This window comes from Saccopteryx bilineata, chromosome 1, assembly GCF_036850765.1.
Source record: "Saccopteryx bilineata isolate mSacBil1 chromosome 1, mSacBil1_pri_phased_curated, whole genome shotgun sequence".
In the NCBI taxonomy this organism is placed as follows: domain Eukaryota; kingdom Metazoa; phylum Chordata; class Mammalia; order Chiroptera; family Emballonuridae; genus Saccopteryx; species Saccopteryx bilineata.
Genome location: NC_089490.1, coordinates 5,208,079 through 5,230,231, shown reverse-complemented (window position 1 = coordinate 5,230,231; position 22,153 = coordinate 5,208,079). Strand labels below are relative to the sequence as shown.

The following is a 22,153-nucleotide window of genomic DNA, read 5'->3' as shown; positions in this document are numbered from 1 at the left end:
CGTATGATCTGTCCACCTGTCTCTGTGGGTTTCGTCCTTCATGAAAGTATAGTTTTATAGATTTTTGAACTAATTCTCTTTAACCCACATAGAGTTATCCTACTGAAAGCTTTTAGAAATGCTGGGATTTTAAACTCCAGAGTAAGTTCCTGTGATTCAGACCCAGGAGGAGAAGGCAGAGCAGGACCAGGGGGCCTGGGAGCTGACGCTGCACAGCTCGGGAAGGGCTGTCAGCCAGGACGGGGTCAGTCCTGAACAGACCGGGAGGGGAGTGTGACAGGCGCCCCTGAGTAGGGCCAGTGACTCATGGACAGGGGTACCGGGTGGCGGGCCGGTCAGGAACGTGAGAAAATGCACCTGGACCACGGAGAGGTGGAGGAGAGCTGTGCTCAGGACCCCTTGCCGTGGGCGGAGTGGGTGGAGGTCCCGGTGTGCCGTGGAGGCAGCGGAGGGTGCCCGTGTGGAGGGCTGCTTGTCCAGGGGTGGGGGGCCGTGATTGGATGGGATCACGTGATCCCTCCCAGCACCCAGTGCTTGCTCGGTTAAGGTTAATACACATCGCTGCGCCTCCAGGGCTGGTCCCGCTGTGGGAGCCTGTAATGCACCAGCTTCATTAGGAACGGGCGGCTTCCCCTCCTGGTTGGGAGACTGCAGCGTAGTTCCCGGCGTGGGCTCTGGTTGTCCAGCGCATTGATATGTCACTGGCCCTGGGACAGTCTGCAGTCCTTTGCTTAACAGGCTAGAGAGGTGGCCTCTCTGTGGAGATGTGCCCCCCACGTGGTCAGGGGTGATGTCTCTGCCCACGCACATCCTGGGTCGGGGCGTTGTCCAGTACCCACACCAGCTATGGGGCTGGTGGTGATGGTGTGGCCTGGGGCCGGTCCTGTTAAGGCTCCTGCTGCTGACAGGCCTGGTCCCCTGAGCTCACTTGTGGTTCACGGGGACTGTATCCGCCCTCAGCCCGCCCCACAGCTGGGACCAGAACCCGAGTGGTGTCCTCTCCCTGCCCTGATGTTGTGGATCCTAAATGGCAAAAAGCCTTTTTAGATTGGAGGCTTAGCAAAGGGCTGAGTTCTTCCCCCTCCACCTCCCTATTGGCTGTGATGCTGAGTATTTGCACCCACATCACTTGCTTGCTTAAATTGCTGAAAGTAATTTACATGCCCTTCCTCTCACCCTTTGTTTGTTCAGATGTTGGTTGATTTCACTTATGCATGGTTGGGGGATTCCTGTTTTTGCCTTGGGAGAGTTCCTGTTTTAGCCTCAGATGTACAACTTTGTATCAAGGAGTTCCTTGATTTGCATATGGCTATATAATAAAGCAAACTGTGGCTATGGGGCACTGGGATACTGCCATCAGCATTCAAGAGTCCTCCCGGTCCCATCCTTTTTTCTTAATAAGTCTGTTTCCTTAATTCCGCACCGTTCTGAGGAGCCGTGCTGATCCCTGGCACCCTGATGTCATAACCCTCAACCACACCCCGCGGGTGTTACGTGAACAACAGCTGCACACAGCTGGCTCTGGTCACCTCCCCAGAACCCGGACACTGACTGAGGCTGCTTGGCGGCCTGAAAAGCTGCCTCCTGGTGCTCCTCCCAGCCCAGGGACCCTTTCCGCAAGGCTGCATAGAGGGGCCACACCATGTGAGCCAAACGGGGAGTGAAGACCCTCTAACAAACATAAAACCTCCTGCAATTGCTGTGGCTGCAGATGGGCTGGGTACTTATTCTATGATGGCGGCCGGCATCACCTGTGTCTTACCCGACCACACAGCCTCTGAGAATGTGACAGAGAAGCCGGTCCTCACACTCTGTGCTCACTGACCCCCATCCCCGCTGTCGGAGGGGGGTCAGCAAAGAGGGAGCTGCTTCCTCCAGGACAGGAAGACAGCCAGACGTGAGCACGACACCATCGATGTAACGACACAACAGCACTTCTGCCTGGACCAGGTGACACAGCAGCTGTCACGAGCCTGTGGCAGAGATTGGGCCGGGCAGATGCCCCACGGGCAGCACAGTGAATGTCCATTGTGGTCCCTCCCAAGTAACAGCAGACGGGTCTCGACTCTCTTCAGTAATAGCTACAGAGAAGAAGGTACCAGCCAGGTCGAGACTGTAGTGACACATCCCAGTCTGGTGACTGAGAGCATCTAGCAAGCCTGTGATGTTGGGGACGGCTCCATACAAGGGGTTGCTACCCTCACAAAGAGGCTTTGGGGGTGCAACATCACCCAGGGGCCACTATGCCCTCCCACAGAGAAGGACATCAGTGTGTGTCTGTTGGACACAATGGTGCCTGGTGCTCTGGAATGACTTTGGAAGGACAGGGTTCTCACAGAGGGGTCAAGATGACATTTTAGGTGTAAATATTATTAATTATTTGATATTTATATATATAGTAAAATGATCACTATAATACACCTACTTAGCATTTGATACCACTCATGGTTACAAGCTTTTTTCTTGTGATGTGAACTTTTGAAACTTACTCTCTTAGCAACACCTGACACTGATATAATGTTCTGTTCAATTATATCTCAAAATAAAAGACAAACACAAGAGCAAAATAAGGCAGACGATCAACATTTCCACATCAGCGACGGGAAAGGGGACAGCATGGTCACTCTGCATGTCCGGGACCCGGGGTCGTGCTGTGCAGCCCGTGGGAGTCCTTGTGTAGGACCAGGGGGTCCCCACCACCTGACCAGGGACGGCCAGGGGAGCGGAGGAGGCAGTGAGGACAAGTGTCCCCACGTCCAGAGCTCCCACCTCTGCACATCGGGACAGGGTCAGAGAGGGAGTGAGAATCAGGAAAGCCTCCTCTTCGAGGGGCCCCTTATACAAAATACAGTATTATGATGTCCAAGTTCCTGTCCCCAATCCTCACAGCACCTCTCACTCCTGGTTCCCGTTCACCACCAAGGTCACGCAGAAGAAAACGGTGAAGTATTTAATGTCACACTTCCCCAAATGAACCCAATACTCATCTGTGTTCCCACACTTTGCTCTGGGCCAGGTGGCTGGTGGGAGAGACAGGACATTAACCCACAACTGGGACTCAGACATGAGTGAACAGCTAACACCCAGGATCTCCACAGGCGGATGTGGATGTTCCTGAAAGAAAAAGGGGGAATAAAGTGAAGCCTGGAAGGGTAGGGACGGGGACAGCAGTGGGTGCAGGACAGGTGACACTGTGTCTGTCCCTCTCCTGGTCCCGCCCACCTCAGACGTCTCTGTACACGGGGAGAGGGCTGTGGTGTCAGGGACAACACTGAGTCACTGAGGGCTTCACACCTGCACTATAGACACAGTCCTGCACACAGGGGTCTGGGGGAGACGGGTCTGTCCTGCTGCCTGGAGGGGAGGGCCCGGAGGTCAGACTGCAGAGGGGGCAGGATTCTGGGGGAGGATGGGAGGGCATCTGAGGGGTGAGCAGTGGCCCGGAGACACTGTGAGGAGCACGTGGGAGTGAGTCACCCCACAGTGAGCCCCGGGCTCCTGGGTCCCTGCACCCCAAGGTCCTCTAGACCTGCCTCCGGGCAGAGTCACAGAGTGCAGTCTCTCAGCCTCATTCCGGGCCCAGGACATGTGCTCCCAGGGACTGAAGGTGGAGGGACTGGGGAGGACCCCAGAGTCACAAAGAGGCCACCGGCCACCTCTCGCTCTGACACACACAGGTATTTACTGGTCTCTGGAGTTCTCGGGCAGGACGCTATGCAGGGAGGAGTCCCAGAGGGGACCGGGCCTTAGAGACCAGCAGTGGACCACACTTCACATTTCAGCCTTTATTGAGTATGTTCCACGTGTGAGGCATTTGCAGGTTGCTAAGTGTGAGTGAGATCACAGACAATCAGGGACTGGAGAGGTCTCTGGGGACATCCGTCCCTGGTGGTGAGCACAGAGACTCAAAGGGACGTGAGCTTTAAAGTGGACCTGCCCCTGGAGTCTCCCCTGCGTCCTCCTCTGTCACAGAGCCTGTCACCTGCAGTAGGACAAGCGGTGGGTTAGGACTCCCCGTGTGGCACGGGCCCTCTGTCCCTGTCCACCATCCTTCCCTGTCCTCCCCCACAGACCCTGAAGGAGACGGGGTCCCCCCGGCAGGTGTGGAGGAGCCGTGTGGGGTCCGGGCGCCCTAAGGAGACGGAGTTTCTCTCTGCCCAGCTCTCCACTGCCCACAGGCTCTGACACTCCAGAGACAGGGGCCCCGCAGTGAGGTGAGGACATGGACGGAGGGGGGTGGGCACTGTGAGAAGCTGCTCTTTAAGGGGCTCCCACAGCCACTGAGCACAGGGACCAGGGGCACTCGTCTCAGTCCACAGCGTGTGCACATCTAACACTACTGTCCACTTCCTCCTTCCAGGAAGGTCCGCTCCTTGGCTGAATGTGATAAATATTTATTCTAACTCTCTGCCTCTCTGCTTCTCCTGAGTCCCTCACACCCTCTCCTTCTCAGCCTTTATCAGTGAGACTAAGATCAGCAGTGCTGGGCCCTGGCCGGGCGGCTCAGTGGTTAAGCATCGTCCCCACGCGCCCAGGTCACGGGTTCATTCCCAGTCAGGGTGTGTTCGAAAAGCAACCCATGGCCTGACCTGTGCTGGTGCAGTGGATGAAGCAGTGAGCTGGAACACTGAGGTCAGTGGTTCAAGGCCCTGGGCTTGCCTGGTCAGGTCACACAGGAGAAGCAACTATTCTCACTTTGCTCTGCCTCTCTCTCTCTCCTCTCTCTAAAAAGGAATAAAAACTTTAAAAAAAAGAAAAGCAATCAATGAGTGCACAGCTAAATGGAGCTGTGAGTTTATAGTTCTCTCTTTCTCAGATCAATGAAATAAATTTTTAAATCTATAATGTTGCTGAAAGTTTTAACACATGCTCAAAAACAAAGAGCTGAAGCAAAGAGAAAATGCAGAGATATGGACGGTCTAAATAACACGATTGAAGGCTCAGATAATCAGTTACATAGAGATTTCTATAACCAATGATGAGAATATAATACAGATACTATTTTCAAGCACACGTGGAACATATTTTTTTAGAAAGAGACAGACAGACAGACAGACAGACAGGAAGGAGAGAGATGAGGAGCATCCACTGGTAGTGGCAGCACTTTAGTTGTTTATTGATTGCTTTCATATGTGCCTTGAGTAGAGGGCTTCAGCTGAGCCAGTGACCCCTTGCTAAAGCCAGTGACCTTGGGTTCAAGCCAGCAACCTCTGTGCCAGAGCCAGCGACCATGAGGTCATGTCGATGACACCACGCTCAAGCCAGCAATGCTGCACTCAAGCCTGGTGAGCCCTCACTCAAGCCGATGACCTCAGGGTTTCAAATCCGAGAGCTGTAGCATCCCAGTTTGATGCTCTATCCACTGCGCCACCACCAGTCAGGCGTGCGTGGACACTTTTGTCAATTTAACATTTAGTATTCACAAAAGAAGCCTTAACATGTTCAAGTTAGTCAATATCATATAGACCTTGTTCTCTGGCCATAATGCTATTAAATTTTAAACCTATTTAAAAGGGTAAATAAGTTAATTCCATGCACATGAAGCATGCTAGGAAGTCCCCATGGGAATGGATACATTATAAATGGTGGGAGACTAGTTCCCAGTGACACCTGTCCATCCAAAGCAGGGCAGCGATGGACACACCCGCATGTGAACAAGCTCCTTAGGAAAAGGAAGCCTGAGTATAAATGAGCTGAGCATCTCCTCGTAGAGACGAGAAAAGCAAAGTAACAGCAAAGCAAAGTAACGTGCAAATAATAGAGACCGGGCAGAGGTCAGTGAAACAGGAAAGGTAAGAAAGATAAACAAAACCAAACTGTTTGAAAATCAAAGAGCTTAACAGACCTCTGGCAGGACTGTTAAGGAAAACAGGGAATTCAGAAAGAAAAGAAGTAATCACATACACAAGCATTTTTAAATGAAGAGAAAACTTGTTATGATCAACTCTATGCCAGTAAGTCTGACATTTTAGATAACAAAGATGAATTTCTAGAAAGATAAAAAGGCCAAAACCACAGGAAGAAATAGAAAAGAAAAATAAGGTAATGAACATGGAAGGCATTGAACTGGGAACAAAGATCACCTTCCCAAAGGCCTGTCCTGGTAACCTCACAGCGGGTGAGCCCCCACATCTCAGAAACAGACCCCTCCCCCTGTGAGTGCCGGTCTGGAGCTCAGACACCCACACAAGCTCCCCACTCACCTCATGGGGCTGCTGCGTCTTCATATCCAGAGACGGACGAGAACAGTGCAGGGGAGATGTAACGGGGTGATTTCAGAAAGCCCTGGGTGATCCAGAAGCATCTTGGCGTCATTATAACAGCCACGAGGGCCCGCCCATGGGAGGACAGTGTCCCGACCTCCAAACCTAAATCAGCGAGTGCGTGAGAAGCAGGTAGAACAGCGCCCGGTGCCCCCTGCATCATGAGCAGCTCAGCGGGGACCTCATCGTGGGGTCTGCTGCTGTTTCCATCACGTTCAGTGACTCAGTTTCTCCTTCCCATCAGTAACACAGAACCCGCTCACACTGGTCCCGTCCTGTGTCTAACAGGACCCAGAACAAGTGTGATCAGTGGCTACACCCTCACCAGCACCACAGTGAGTCAGCACTCAGGAGTAACACCTGGGACCCCTGACTGCTGCCAGTTCAAGCCGCCCCCACCCGGGGCAGGGAGATGGATCTGAGCCTGCCTCCCGTGACCTTGCCAGTCACTAGCAGATAAAAGCTTTTTATTGCCTGACAAGGCGGTGGCGCAATGGATAGAGCTTCAGACTGGGACACAGAGGGCCCAGGTTGGAAACCCTGAGGTAGCCGGTGTGAGCATGGGGTCATGGACAGGAGTCCCTGGTCGCAGGTTTGAGTGCAAAAGTCACTGTCTTGAAGCTCAAAGTCACTAATTGAGGAAGGGGTCATTCGGTCTGCTGGAGCCCCTGGTCAAAGCACATATGAAAGAGCAATCAATGAACAACTAAAGTGCTGTAGCGAAGAACTGATGCTTCTCATCTCTCTCCTTCCTCTTTGTCTGTTCCTATCTGTTTGTCTCTCTGTCTCTGTCTCTGTCACACACACTAAAGGAAAGTATTCTATTGTGTGAAATTTTGGGGGTTTGCTCACTGTCATGAGAAACCGCACTGCTTTCTATTCTGTGATATTTCTAGTTGAGAATAGAAGCAGCCAATCGCTGTGTCCCAAATGGGAAAGAGAAGACGTCATTCGCTGCAGCGACTGTCAGTCCTCCTGGTAAAAAGACAGAGACAGTCCACTTTGTGCCCAAGCAATTTCACATCCACGGACTTAGCGAACTGGTCTCTCATTGAGGGCGTGGTCTAAGGTGAGAGAGGTTCAGTGTTTGGGATTTGAGAAGAAAGAAATAAAGAAATAACCTCAGCAGAGGACTGAGAAACCAGTGATAGTTCACTAATCCTGTCTTGAGTCATAATGAAAAGGGATTTACTTTGAAACTATTTAGACTGTTATATTGAAGTCTTGAACATTTCACCTCTGCTTATAAACCAGAACCAATCAATTGATTAATTTAGGGTTTGATCAGAAGAAGGAGGTCTCCCTGATTTCCCCTCGGCCTAGAATTCCCCCCCACGCGGGTCATCAGAGCACAGGCGTGCAGCTGTGTGTGCACGCGGACGTCCACCCTGAGCCGGGACTGCAGCTGCCCCGAGGGTGGGGGGTCATCTGGAAACAGGGCAGGTACCGATCTATCCCTTCCTTCCTCTCTTTTCTCATTGACAACTGTGGAGAATTACAAGTGTGGGTGCTTTTAATTCTGCTGAGAAGTGGTCTAGGATTTGGGAGAAAGGCCAGAATCTCCCCTCCCCCACTCCATGCACAGAACCTGAATTTAATTGTTTTGTTTTTAAACTGGAGAATATTAACTAGGATCTGTCGCCTCCTAGAGGCCAACAGTGGCATCTAGACTTGAAGAAGAAAGAAGGGAATCTGTCACAATTTGGAAATAACCCAGTATTCTTTTTTGTGTGTTTTTATTTAGAAAATAAAACTTAACAGAGTGTCATTAATCAAAAATGGAACACAGGTTTCAGGTAAACATTGTTATAGCATTTAAACTGATCATTATGTTGCATACCCATCACCCAGACTCAAATCATTTTCTGTCACCGTATATTTGTCCCTCTTTATTCCCTTCCCTCCTTCCGCCTCCACCCCCTTGTCCCCTCCTGTAACCACTTCACTTCTATCTATATCTGTGAGGCTCCACTTTACATCCCACCTCTGTGTGAAATCGTATACTTCTTGTTTATTTTTCGGACTTACTTATTTCACTCAGTGTAATATGCTCAGGGTCCAGCCATGTTGTCCTAAATGGCAACGTGTCATCATTTCTCATGGCTGAGTGGTGTTCCAGTGTATATATGGACCACATCTTCTTTATCCAGTCCTCTATCAAGGGACACTTTGGTTGTTTCCATGTCTTGGCCACTGTGAATAATGCTGCAATGAACATGGCAGTCTGTGTGTCCTCACGTACCAATGTTTTCAAGTTTTGGGGGGTAGATAACCAGTAGAAGGATTGCTGGGTCATATGGTAGTTTAATTCTTCATCTTTTGAGGAAACACCATCTTGTCTTCCATACTGGCTGTACCAGTCTACATTCCCACCAGCAGGGAGTGAGGGTTCCTTCTTCCCCACAGCCTCTCCCACACCTGTTACCTGTCTTGTTGACAACAGCTAATCTAACAGGTGTGAGGTGGCATCTCCTTGCAGTTCTGACTTGCATTTCTCTCAGAGCTGGTGAAGATGAGCATCTTTCCATTTATCTGTTTGTCGTTTCTGTGTCTTCTTGGGATGAGGGGACTGGGTCAAAGAAGGTAAAGAAGCCCTGGCCGGTTGGCTCAGCGGTAGAGCGTCGGCCTAGCGTGCGGAGGAGCAGGGTTCGATTCCGGCCAGGGCACACAGGAGAAGCGCCCATTTGCTTCTCCACCCCTCCGCTGCGCTTTCCTCTCTGTCTCTCTCTTCCCCTCCCGCAGCCAAGGCTCCATTGGAGCAAAGATGGCCCAGGCGCTGGGGATGGCTCTGTGGCCTCTGCCTCAGGCGCTAGAGTGGCTCTGGTCGCAACATGGCGACGCCCAGGATGGGCAGAGCATCGCCCCCTAGTGGGCAGAGCGTCGCCCCTGGTGGGCAGAGCGTCGTCCCTGGTGGGCGTGCCGGGTGGATCCCGATCGGGCGCATGCGGGAGTCTGTCTGACTGTCTCTCCCTGTTTCCAGCTTCAGAAAAATGAAAAAAAAATTTAAAAAAAAAAGAAGGTAAAGAGATTAGCCAAATTATATATACATCACACATGTATACAAACAACCAGGTGGCAGTAGCTGGAGGGGAAGGGAAGGTGGAGGCAGGAGGAGGGGAGTACAGGGGGAAATGGGGGTGGGAAGGGGCTTGGCATGGGGCGTGGCAGGGTAGGACGCAGTGTGCTCTACCGCTGAGCCAACCGGCCAGGGCCTTGAATTTATTTTTAAATGTATTGTGTTGACTTCATTTCAAGTGTCCGACTCAGTAGCACACCGTCTGCACACTGCGTCCTGCCCTTCTTTGACCCAGTCCCATCATCCCCCTTCCCTCTGACAGCTGTCCCTCTGTTCCCCGTGTCCCGGACTCTGTTTCTATTCTGTTCCTCAATGTATTGTGCTCATTAGATTCCACATATAAGTGAGACCATATGGTATTTGTGTACCTCTGCCTGGCTTATTTCACTTAGCATCATCTCCAGGTCCACCCCTGCCATCCCAAAGGTAAGGTTTCCTTCTTTTTATGGCCATTGTGTGTATGTACCACAGCCTTTTAACCCACTCGTCCACTGATGGACACTTGGGCTGTTTCCAGATCTTCGCTATTGTGAACAATGCTGCCATAAACATGGGAGTGAGACCCACTTGCTTATTTTTTCCTTTATTTCACTTGCCTAAGGAGATATATCAGCAAGAATGTTGCTACAAGAGATGTTTGAGACTCTACTGCCTATAGGAATTTCTTTTAGTCATTTATGATTTTCTGACTTACATTTATCCATTTTATTTCTGTGTTTGGTATAAGTTAGTGGTCTAGTTTTATTTTTTTGTATATACATGTCCAATTTTCCCACCACCATTTATCAAAGAGAATGTCTTTACTCCATTGTATACTCTTGCCCTCTTGCGTCAAATATTAATTTAATATAAAGGCGTGGGTTTATTTCTAGGTTCTCTGTTATGTTCCATTGATCTATATGCCTGTTCTTATGCCAGTACAAGGCTGTTTTGATTACAATGGCCTTGTAGTATAACTTGATATCAGGAATTGTGATACCTCCCAGTTTATTCTTCATTTTCTAGATTTCTGAGGCTATTCAGGTTCATTTTTGGTTCTATATAAATTGTTGGAATATTTTTTCCAGATCTATGAAGTATACTATTGTTATTTTAATAGAAGTTGCATTGAATCTATAGATTGCTTTGGATAATATAGACATTTTAATAATGTTAATTTCTTCCAATCCATGAACACAATATATGCTTCCATTTGTTTGTATAAATAGCCCAAGGGTCCATCAGCGGAGAACTGGATGAAAAGGCCGTGGTACATTTACACAGTAGACTACTATGTGGCCATGAAAAGGAAGGAAATATTACCTTTTGCAACAACATGGGTGGGCCTGGTGATTATTATGCTCAGTGAAATAAGCCAGGCAGAGAAATACAAATATCATATGGTCTCACTTATATGTGGAATCTAATTAACACAATAAACTAAGGAACAAAATAGAAACAGAGGCAGGGTAACTAGGACCAGATGGAACGCTGTCAGAAGAAATGAGAGGTGGGGATGGGATCAAAGATGGTGGAGGGAGTAGTCAGATTATATACATAGAACACATGAAATACAGGAAACAAGGTAGCAACAGGCCCAGGAGAGGGAGGGGTGGAAAGGGGGAGGGGCAGAGGGTGGTGTGGGGGTGGAAAGAGACTTCGCGTGGGGCACGGGGGCGCGATGCCGTGTGCAGAGGGTGTATAATGCGTGGGATACTTGTAACCACGTCAACACAATAAGTTAAAAATATTTCTTTTTAAATAAAATGTTTTAAAACACACAGACAAAACGAATGGGACTATATCAAAGTAAACAGCTTCTGCAGAGCAAAAGAAACTGACAGCAAAACAAAAAGGCAGCCGACTAGAAGATACTTCCAAACAACAGCTCTGACAACAGGTGAACATCCACAATATAGAAAGAACGCATACAATTCAACAAGAAAAAAACAACCCAATTTTAAAAATGGGGAGAGGACCTGAACAGACACTTCTTCCAAGGAGACAGACAAATGGCCAACAGATATATGAAAATATGCTCCTCTTCCCTAGCTATTAGGGAAATGCAAATCAAAACTGCAATGAGGCCCTGGCCGGTTGGCTCAGCGGTAGAGCGTCGGCCTAGCGTGCGGAGGACCCGGGTTCGATTCCCGGCCAGGGCACACAGGAGAAGCGCCCATTTGCTTCTCCACCCCTCCCCCTCTCCTTCCTCTCTGTCTCTCTCTTCCCCTCCCGCAGCCAAGGCTCCATTGGAGCAAAGATGGCCCGGGCGCTGGGGATGGCTCTGTGGCCTCTGCCTCAGGCGCTACAGTGGCTCTGGTCGCAACATGGCGATGCCCAGGATGGGCAGAGCATCGCCCCCTGGTGGGCAGAGCATCGCTCCATGGTGGGCGTGCCGGGTGGATCCCGGTCGGGCGCATGCGGGAGTCTGTCTGACTGTCTCTCCCTGTTTCCAGCTTCAGAAAAATGAAAAAAAAAAAAAAACTGCAATGAGATACCACCTTATACCTGTTAGAATCACTATTACCAACAGGACAGGTCATAACAAGTGTTAGAGAGGTTGTGGAGAAAAAAAACCCTCATTCATTGCTTGTGGGAATGAAGACTGGTACAGCCACTGTGGAAGACACCATGAGGCTCCTCAGAAAATTAAAGAGTAAACGGACTGAACTGGGGTTGGGACGCATTTGCAGGGATTTGGAATGGTGTTGGTGCCAACTTGCACTTGGTGAACATGTTAAGGACACTACTCTTTTATACATTCTTGTTGTATTGGCCAGGAGTTTGCTTAAAGGCTTTAATCACTGTAAATATATATATATATATATATATATATATATATATATATCACTGGATAAAGAAGATGTGGCATATATATACTATGGAATACTACTCAGCCATAAGAAATGATGACATCGGATCATTTACAACAAAATGGTGGGATCTTGATAACATTATACGGAGTGAAATAAGCAAATCAGAAAAAAACAAGAACTGCATGATTCCATACATTGGTGGGACATAAAAACGAGACTAAGAGACATGGACAAGAGTGTGGTGGTTTTGGGAGGGGGGAGGGAAGGAGGGAGAGGGGGAGGGGGAGGGGCACAAAGAAAACTAGATAGAAGGTGACGGAGGACAATTGACTTTGGGTGATGGGTATGCAACAGAATTGAATGACAAGATAACCTGGACGTGTTTTCTTTGAATATATGTACCCTGATTTATTGATGTCACCCCATTAAAGTTAATAAAAATTTATTTATAAAAAAAAATTAAAGAGTAGAACTACCTTATGACCCAGCAATCCCTCTACTCGATATTTACCCAAGATATTTGAAAATATTTACTTGCAAAGATATATACGCCCTTATGTTTCTTGCAGCATTATGCACAGTGGCCAAGACATGCAAACAACACAGTTATTCTTCGATGGGTCATTACGTGAAGAGGATGTGGTACATGTACACAATGGAATAGCATGCAGCCATAAGATGAAATCTTGCCATTTGTGACAACATGGATGGATCTTGAGAACATCACGCTAAACGAAATAAGTCAGACAGAAAAATTCGAGAACCATATGATTTCAGTCATATGTGGGATATAAAACTGAAAGCAACAAATGAACAAATAAACAAAAACTCATAGATCCTGACCTGTGGTGGCGCAGTGGATAGAGCATCAACCTGGAATGCTGAGGTCGCCGGTTCAAAACCCTGGGCTTGGCTGGTCAAGGCACATAGGAGAAGCAATCATCAATGAAAAACTAAAGTGAAGCAACTATGAGTTGATACTTCTCGCTTCCAACTCCTCTCTCCTCTCTTCTCTCTCTAAAATCAACAAATAAAATCTTTAAGAAAAGAAAAAACTCATAGAAACTGACAACAGCGCAGTGGTTACCAGAGCAGAGGGGAGGTGGGGGAGTAAAGGGCAGAGGAGGTCAGGAAGTGGTGACAGATGATGTGACCGGGTGGTGGACAGCCAGTGAACTTGCAGATGATACACAGAGAACTACTGCACACTTGAAACCTATGTAGTTTTATTAATCAATGTGCCCCACTGCCGAGACCAGCGCAGCCATGGGGGTGCAGGAGGGGAGGGCGCTGCAGGACTTAAGAAAACACACACAAGACACAACGTAGGGAAAAGACGGGTCCAGGGGACTCCCGGCCTCCAGGACTGAGAGCCCAGCTCTCTGCAGCCTCATCGTATTTATTCGTGTCTTTGCTCATCAAGCAGATTAGCAGAGCCTGGGTGAGATTAGTCTAGAATGGGTTCAGGAGCAGAGAAGGATGACTAACTAATAGCTTTCAGGTGTGCAGGAAAAGGCTCCAGGGATCAGCTGCTTCTATGAAACCATCTTATCAGTGCTGCCGGGGCGGGTTCTGCCCCACAGGACCTGGTGTTCCGAAGTCCGCACCACACTCTGGTTTCTCTTCAGATCGCATAAATCTTTCGCCTTTTACAAAGTCCGCACCGAAGACTTGTCTCAGGACCACAGTCTAATTCCCGGCCATTTTCCTACACCCCACCAATAAATTTAATTTTTAAAAGCCTATTTACAAAAATAAACAGAGGACTTGAATAGACATTTTTTTTTTCAAAAACAGACATGGAGCTGGCCAACAGACACGTGGATAGATACTGAACCCCAGTCGTCATCAGGGAAATGCCAATCACAGCCCAATGAGGTGTCGCCACACAGCTTGCAGAGCGGCCCTTTCTCCAAATGCAACAGAACACAAGCGTTGCCCAGGATGTGGAGAGAACGTCACACTCTATGTGTGTGTGTGTGTGTGGGGGGTAAACTAGGGGAAAGTATGGAGATTCCTCCAAAAATTAAAACTTCCAGGGACTTATCCAAAGAAAGCAACAACATTAATTTAAAAAGATAAATCCTTCCCTATGTTCACCGTAGCTGAACTTACTTACAGTCGCCAAGGTATGAAAGCAAATTAATTGTTTACGGATGGACAAATGAGTAAAGGTGTGTCATGTGTACTGTGGAATTAATCAGCCATGAAAAAGAAGGAACTCTTGCTCTCTGTGACAGCAGAGAAGGACTTCGAGAGTATCACACTAGTTACATAAGTCAGAACTGCAAACACTGTACGATTTCATTTATCTGTGGAATCCAAAAAACAAAGGAAATGAAACAGAAACAGACTCATAGATACAGAGAAAAAAGCTGATGGCTGCCACAGGTGAGGGGGGCGGTGAGTAGGCAAAAACAAAGTGACAGAATTGAGGACTGAGAAGTACAAATGACCAGCTATGAAGTAAGTCACAGGATGCAAAGTACAGCACAGGGAACACAGCCAGTGGCATCCTTATAATTGAGCACAGTGACAGGCAGCTCCCTGACTTACTGAGGTCACTACCCCATAAGGTGTATAAATGCCCAATCACTATGTTGTACACCTGCAACCTACGTAGTGTTGTATGTCAACTACAGCTTTAAAGTACATTTTGAAAAACAAAAGATAATGTTTGCATCACTTTTGCCAAATCCCTTGAAAGTCACGTGCCAGCGTCATGATATCCTTGTCGCTACACAGGTCAGCGTGCGTCTCCCAACAGTAAGAACATTTCTTCCTATCCATAATATTATTACAACGGGGAAAATTAATTCTCAAATCTTTTCTAAGTTACAGATAAAATTAGCGTCATTATCCTCTAAATGTCATATTTCACATCAATTTTTTAAAAAGTATCTCTAATTTGGTAGCAACTCTGTAATGTCTATCAGGCATCCCCAAACTACGGCCTGCGGGGCCGCATGTAGCCGCCTGAGGCCATTTATCCGGCCCCCTGCAGCACTTCCTGAAGGAGCACCTCTTTCATTGGTGGTCACTGAGAGGAGTACTGTATGTGGCGGCCCTCCAACGGTCTGAGGGACAGTGAACTGGACCCCTGTGTAAAAAGCTTGGGGACTCTACATCATCATCCACCCTGTGCACATCCACACTGATTCTACTGGGGTGAGGACCCCAGCTGCCCTCAGCCCTCTGTCCCCTCAGCAGGACAGAAGAGGCCCCTGTGTCAGGGTCACAGCTGGTGCCCCAGGAGTGTCTCTCCTGAAGCAGGTGACGGGCAGATCTGAGAGCTGGTGTGAGTGCTCCCCCATCCCACAAGGGTCAACAGTGAATCCACGGACTCCCCGTAACACCCCTCCTCCACCAGTGTTTGCACCCCACAATCAGAGGGTCAAGAAAAGTCTACACACTGGAACTAAGACTGGCTACCCCAAAGCTCCTCATCCTCAAGACAGAGCCCAAGTGAGAGCCCCAGACCCGTCCCTCCCACCTCCCTCTCTCACACTCACCACCATCTGCCCTGAATCCACCAGGACTAACCTCACTCTCTCCTTTCCCCTGTCTGTCCCAGTCACCCCTGGTCCCCAAACATCCTGCATGCTCATCTCCACAGGCTCTGTGCGCCCCCACTCTGTCTCCCCTCACACCCCCTCCCCAGCTCCTGAAACCTTCCCACTGTGTCCCCCGGAGGTCTCAGCCCAGGATCAGCCAAATGCACACAGTCCTCCCAGGGTGTTCCTGCACCTGCAGCTCTGACAGGGACCTGGGTCTCCCTGAGGACACGGCTCCCTCTGAAGTCCTGTCATGGGGGTGTCTCCCCTCCCACAGACCTTGTGCCCTGGACCTGGAGGTGGGTGGGATCCTTCTCCTCAACTGCTTTGACTTTTCCTGCTCTCCTCCTAACATCCCCTAATCCATCATCAGATCAGAGCCCCCACTCCCCTCATTGTAGGTAATCCCTGGGGACCTCCAGGCCATTTCCCATTTCTTTTAGCTCATGGATCACAGTCACCCTCCCCAGAGTGCCACCTCCTTGACCTCAGTGATTTCAACATAATCAGATGAGGAAGGATGAACAGTGGTCCCCAAAGGTGTCCCCCCAAATCCTTGCTGTTTATGGACAGGCTTCCTTACATGGCAAAGGGACTTGGTGATGTAATGAAGGTTAAGGACCTTAGGACAGGGAGACCATCCTGGATCACCTGGCTGGACAATCACGTCACATGAACCTAAAAGCAGAGAGGTTTCTCTGGCTGGAGTCAGAGATGCTGCAGGAGAGATGAGGGTGAGGGGAGGCAGAGAGGTCCCATGTGGGGGAAGGATTGTGTCTGCTGGGGGGGCCATGTTCCAGGACTGAAGACATCCTCTGGGAACTCAGGGTGGCTCCAGCTGACACCTAGCAAGGAAACAGGGACTCAGTCCCACATCTGCAAGAATCTGAGTTCAGACAACCAAGTGAAAGCTTGGCAGTGGATTCTTCCAGAGCCCCAGTGAGGACATGTCGGATGTGTAACCTGCACAACCATGAGATAATAAAGGGCTGATGTTTAAAGCCAATTGGTTTGTGGTCACTTTACAGCAGGGACAGAACACACACAGCAGAGGATGCTCAGTCCCTGGCTCCTCACTTCCCTGAGCTCCTCTCCTCCATGACCTTCTGCTCTGCTCTTCCTGGGCCCCCTCCCTTGTCATCCCCTAGACTTGTCATTGCCAATAACCCAGCCCTCCCACAGTCTCCACGCCATGCTTCCCATGCTATGCCCTCCATCTCCCCACTCACCCCGCAGGGCGGCCTAAGCTCTGGAAACACTGGTGCGATTATTGATCACATGTGTAATGTAATGTCAGCAAATCATTCATCACAAATGTGCCCATTTCCCAGGCCCGAGACCACCCTGTGCTACATCACCTCCCACAATCCTTTGTGCCCACTGGGATCCCAGGTTATTATCCTACCATCTAGTCACCGTCCCTTACCCCTCAATGTCTTCTCCTCCCTCCTCACTCATCTTCAATTCCATGAGACAGCATTTCAATCCGTCCCTTTCATCTCCGTTGCCCTGTCACCCTTGCTTGGAAAAACTTCAAAGCCGAGAAATTCTACCTCTGCCCTCCCTGCACCTGCCCCGTGCAGCTACAGGAGGCTAGAGAACAAACCAGCCCCATGGACACTGTCATGTTAATGTCATAACCCAGACCAGAAGGGGGTCCACACTGCTGCCCACAATCATCCTGTCCCTGCACGGCTCCCTCAGTCTCCCCCATCCTCTGCTCAAACATCCACCCTCCTTCCCCATCTCATTACTGCCAGTGACCTTGTTTCCTGCTTCACTGAGAACACTGAACACATTAGAAGACAATTATTACAGATTTCCAACACCGTCTACTTGGTGACGTCATCACAGGTGAGCTGTCCACGGTCTCAGCCAGAGCCGTCCCTCTGCTGGTGCTCGAGGCCTCATCCCTTCTCGTCTACATAAAGGTGCTGGTCCAGCAGCTCTTCCCTTTTCCTCTTTTTAAAAAAATTTTTTTTAATTTATTCATTTTAGAGAGGATAGGGGAAGAGAGAGAGAGAGAGAGAGAGAGAGGAGAGACAGAGAGAGAGAAGGGGGGAGGAGCTGGAAGCATCAACTCCCATATGTGCCTTGACCAGGCAAGCCCAGGGTTTCGAACCGGCGACCTCAGCACTTCCAGGTCGACGCTTTATCCACTGCGCCACCACAGGTCAGGCCCCTTTTCCTCTCTTGTCATTTTTTTCCTCCACTAGGCCACGTGGCAGCGTGAGCATGCACACCCAGACCTCAGGCTGAGGGAGCATAACTGACCGATGGCCCCACTGCTGTGCTCTCAAATCTGCTGCCCCGTTTGCTCTAGGACCTCAATTCTCAAAGGTTCCTTCCTGTTATAGATTAAGAACAGCAGAGAAACCGAGGCAGGACCATTGACTCTCTGAAGGCTGACTTAGGCTCCAGGCTCCCTGACACCCTCTCTGAACTTTCCTTACTCTGCCCTGGGTCTGGGACACCTCCAGACAACCTTCCTTCTCTCTCTCCATCATTTGGATGACAGCATTGAGCACTTGTAACTTCTAGGACATACATGCTCCTGTTGAAATGCACAGTGACACATGGCTTCCCTGGGCTTCTTTGTATTGAGGACCTGGGGACTCACAGACAAACTCAGGGCTATTGAATGAAGATCATTTCACAATGTAACAATCCCGAGTCACAGACACACTGTGTGGGAAGTAGAATTCAGGATCTTTGTGAGGCTGACTGCAGTGCTGGTTAGACACATTTCTGTACCAAGGGGCCAAAATCACTTCTTTACAGATCAGCTTCCTGATGTTCAGGGTTCCCAAGACTGTGCTCCCCACTGGGGTTCACAGACAACAGGGAGACTGGTCTCTGAGATTCTCCATCCCGTGTTTTCAGACACAGATCCTCCAGGGTTAAGAGAAACCCCTGTCCCTCCACCTCCATTCCCAGGGTGAGCTCACTCTCTGACCTCAAAGTTCCTGGGATGAGTTTTCTTCTAGAATAGTCCAGGAGGAGAGATAAGGGGTGGAGGCAGGGAGTCCATTTCAGGGTGAGGGATTTCGGGAAGAAAAGAGGAGGAAGGGGAGGGGCCCAGCCTGGGGGTCTCTCCCTGGTGTCCTCACACAGCCCCTGGGCCAGGACTCAGGGAGACCGGGTGACAAAGAGCTGTCCGCGCAGGAGGAGGGGTCAGGACACAGTCCCGGGTCCCCAGGCCTGACTCTCAGGGTCTCAGCCCAAGGGCGGAGTCTTCGCGGGGAAGGTCAGTGTTGGGGAGTCCTCATCTCCCCGGGTTTCACTTCTGCTTCTGACAACCTGTGTCGGGTCCTCCTTCCTGGATAATCAGGATGAGCCCTCAGTGGTCACTCCCATTGGGTATCCAGTTTCTAGAGAAGCCAATCAGCCTCCCCGTTGTTCCCGGTTATAAGGTCTCGGACCCGCCCGACACAGATTGTCTCCAGATCCTGAGAATTCGGGTCATGGGATCCTCAACCCTCCTCCTGCTGTTCTCGGGAGCCCTGGTCCTGGCCCCGACCTGGGCGGGTGAGTGCGGGTCGAGAGGGAACGGCCTCTGCGGGGAGGAGCGAGGGGACCCGGTGGGGGCGCAGGTCCCCGGGGAGGGCGCGTGTTCACCACCCAGTCCTGACCCCTGCTCTGTCCCAGCCCCTTTACAGTTTCCTGGGACCCACGCGGGTAAGGGTCGCCCGATCTCAGCCCCTCCCCGCCCCCAGGTCCCCACTCCCTGAGATATTTCATCACTGCCGTGTCCCGGCCCGGCCGCGGGAAGCCCCGCTTCTTCACCGTCGGCTACGTGGACGACACGGAGTTCGTGCGGTTCGACAGCGACGCCGCGAGTCCGAGGATGGAGCCGCGGGCGCCGTGGATGGAGCAGCCGTGGGTGGAGCAGGAGCGCCCGCAGTATTGGGACCGGAACACGCGGCGCGCCAAGGTCACCGCACAGACTTTCCGAGTGAACCTGAACACCCTGCGCGGCTACTGCAACCAGAGCGAGGACGGTGAGCCACGCGGGCGGGTCCCGGTCACGACCCCATCCCCACGGACGGGCTGGGGTCGCCCGAGTGTCCGGGTCCGAGCTCCACCCGAGACCGTACGACCTGCCAACCCACCCGAGAGGAGCCCGCGGGGACTTTGACCCGGTTTCGTTTTCGGTTTAGCTTTAATCCCCGCGGTCGGGGCGGGGGCGGGGCCGAGTGGGCGGGGCTGACCGCGGGGCGGGGTCAGGGTCTCACAGCCTCCAGGGGATGTACGGCTGCGACCTGGACCCGGACGGGCGCCTCTTCCGCGGGTACATGCAGTTCGCCTACGACGGTACCGACTACATCGCCCTGAACGAGGACCTGCGCTCCTGGACCGCGGCCGACGCGGCGGCTCAGATCACCCGGCGCAAGTGGGAGGAGATCGGTGTGGCGGAGAACTGGAGGAGCTACCTGGAGGGGAAGTGCGTGGAGTGGCTCCGCATTCACCTGGAAAAGGGGAAGGAGACACTGCAGCGCGCAGGTACCAGGGCCATGGGGCTCCCTCCTCTCCCCTCGGGCAGTGGCTCCTACACGGAGACAGGAAATGGACCCTCTACTGGGTCTGGACATCCAGTCACCTGGGTTTTCAGATCCTGGACCAGACAGCGACTCCCCCTTTTCTAAGGGACAATTAGGTGCAGTCTCTCTGGGATGGAGGGTAAATCAACCCTGAAATAACCCATCAGCAGTTCCCCTTGACCCTGGCAGTGGCCCTGGGACCCATGGAGACTTTCTCCCTCAGGCCTTGTTCTGTGTCCCCACCCAGTGTGTCTGAGGTCTGACCCGGCTTTTCTGAGTCATTTGACCTCCACCCAGGTCAGGACCAGAAACCCCTTTTCTCCCCTCAGAGACCTGCCTCCCACCCTGGGCTGTGTCACTCTGACTCTAGAACTTTCCAAAGAGGAGATCATCCCAGGTGCCTCTGTCCAGGCTGGTGTCTGGGTTTTGTGCTCCCTCCCCCACCCCAGCTGTCCTGTCCACTCTCAGGATGGTCACGTGACTGCTACTGGAGTGGCCCATGAGGAATGAAAAGTTCCTGCATTTCTCACCCTTCTCCTCAGACCCCCCAAAGGCACACGTGACCCACCACTCCATCTCTGACCGTGAGGTCACCCTGAGATGCTGGGCCCTGGGCTTCTACCCTGCGGAGATCACCCTGACCTGGCAGCGTGACAGGCAGGACCTGACCCAGGACATGGAGCTTGTGGAGACCAGGCCTGCGGGGGACGGGAGCTTCCAGAAGTGGGCGGCCGTGGCGGTGCCCCCTGGAGAGGAGCAGAGCTACACGTGCCATGTGCAGCACGAGGGGCTGCCTGAGCCCCTGACCCTGAGATGGGGTGAGGAGGGGACGTGGGCACAGAGCCTCTTCTCAGGGAGCAGGGGCCTCTGGAGGACTTCAGCAGGGTCAGGGCTGCAGCCTGGGGGTCAGGGCCCTGACCTTCCCTTCCGTTCCCAGAGCCTCCTCAGGCCACCATCTCCACTGTGGTCACCGTTGCTATCCTGGTCCTCCTTGGAGCTGTGGTCACTGGAGCTGTGGTGGGAGCTGTGATGTGGAGGAGGAGGCGCTCAGGTAGAGAAGGGTGGGGTCTGAGTTTCTTGTCCCACAGGGGGTTTTAAGCCCAAGAACAAGTGTGTCCACTTTATTAAAGAGAAGTACTCTCCTCATACATGAGGTTGCTCAGTCTGGGGCTGTTTGCTAACACTACTCTTTACTGAGTCACGTGTGAACATGAGGGACAGATTTATCACTTTGATGAGTCAGTGATGGGTACCTGGATCCCATAGTCACAGGTCAGAGGGGAGGGTCCTGCTGAGGACAGACCTTCAGGAGGATGAGTGGTCCAGTCCCCCCACCTGTACTTTCCTCAGGTCTCGTGATCCTTCCCTGGGTCTGCAGTCACAGTTCTAGAAACTTCTCTGGGGCCTAGGACTAGGGGTTCCTTTAGGACCTCTTGGCCCTGCCTCCTCCCTGGTCTCTCACGGGATGTTTTATTCCCACAGGTGGGAGAGGAGGGAGCTACGCTCAGGCTGCCAGTGAGTATGGAAGGGTGACCCCTGAGACCCTGTGACCATGGTGACAGAACCCATGGGAGACTCCACCCCCCATAGTTCCATCTGTTTTGTTTTGTTTTTTTTTCAGAGAGAGAGAGGGATAGACAGGGACAGACAGACAGGAACGGAGAGAGATGAGAAGCATCAATCATTAGTTTTTCATTGCGTATTGCAACACCTTAGTTGTTCATTGATTGCTTTCTCATATGTGCCTTGACTGCGGGCCTTTAGCAGACCGAGTAACCCCTTGCTGGAGCCAGCAACCTTAGTTTCAAGCTGGTGGGGTTTTTGCTCAAACCAGATGAGCCCGTGCTCAATCTGGCGCCCTCAGGGTCTCGAACCTGGGTCCTCTGCATCCCGGCCCAGTTCTCTATCCACTGCACCACCGCCT

General features: G+C 51.2%; 1 protein-coding gene across 9 annotated transcripts in view; it reads left to right on the top strand.

The window, feature by feature from the left end:
* Nucleotides 1-22,153, top strand: part of LOC136333482 (patr class I histocompatibility antigen, A-108 alpha chain-like) — a 47,191-nt gene that overhangs the window by 5,207 nt on the left and 19,831 nt on the right. For 4 of the 9 annotated variants that reach the window (XM_066273866.1, XM_066274733.1, XM_066278549.1 and 1 more), the window contains exons 1-6: nucleotides 18,735-19,216; nucleotides 19,405-19,689; nucleotides 19,916-20,191; nucleotides 20,772-21,047; nucleotides 21,167-21,280; nucleotides 21,712-21,744. In XM_066273866.1, the coding sequence (XP_066129963.1) occupies nucleotides 19,021-19,216; nucleotides 19,405-19,689; nucleotides 19,916-20,191; nucleotides 20,772-21,047; nucleotides 21,167-21,280; nucleotides 21,712-21,744 (1,180 nt within the window). In that variant the 5' untranslated portion in view covers nucleotides 18,735-19,020. Of the gene's footprint in view, nucleotides 1-18,733; nucleotides 19,217-19,404; nucleotides 19,690-19,915; nucleotides 20,192-20,771; nucleotides 21,048-21,166; nucleotides 21,281-21,711; nucleotides 21,745-22,153 lie in introns of those variants that run through there. The other 5 variants (XM_066280468.1, XM_066234282.1, XM_066279717.1 and 2 more) reach the window with 2 other exon arrangements.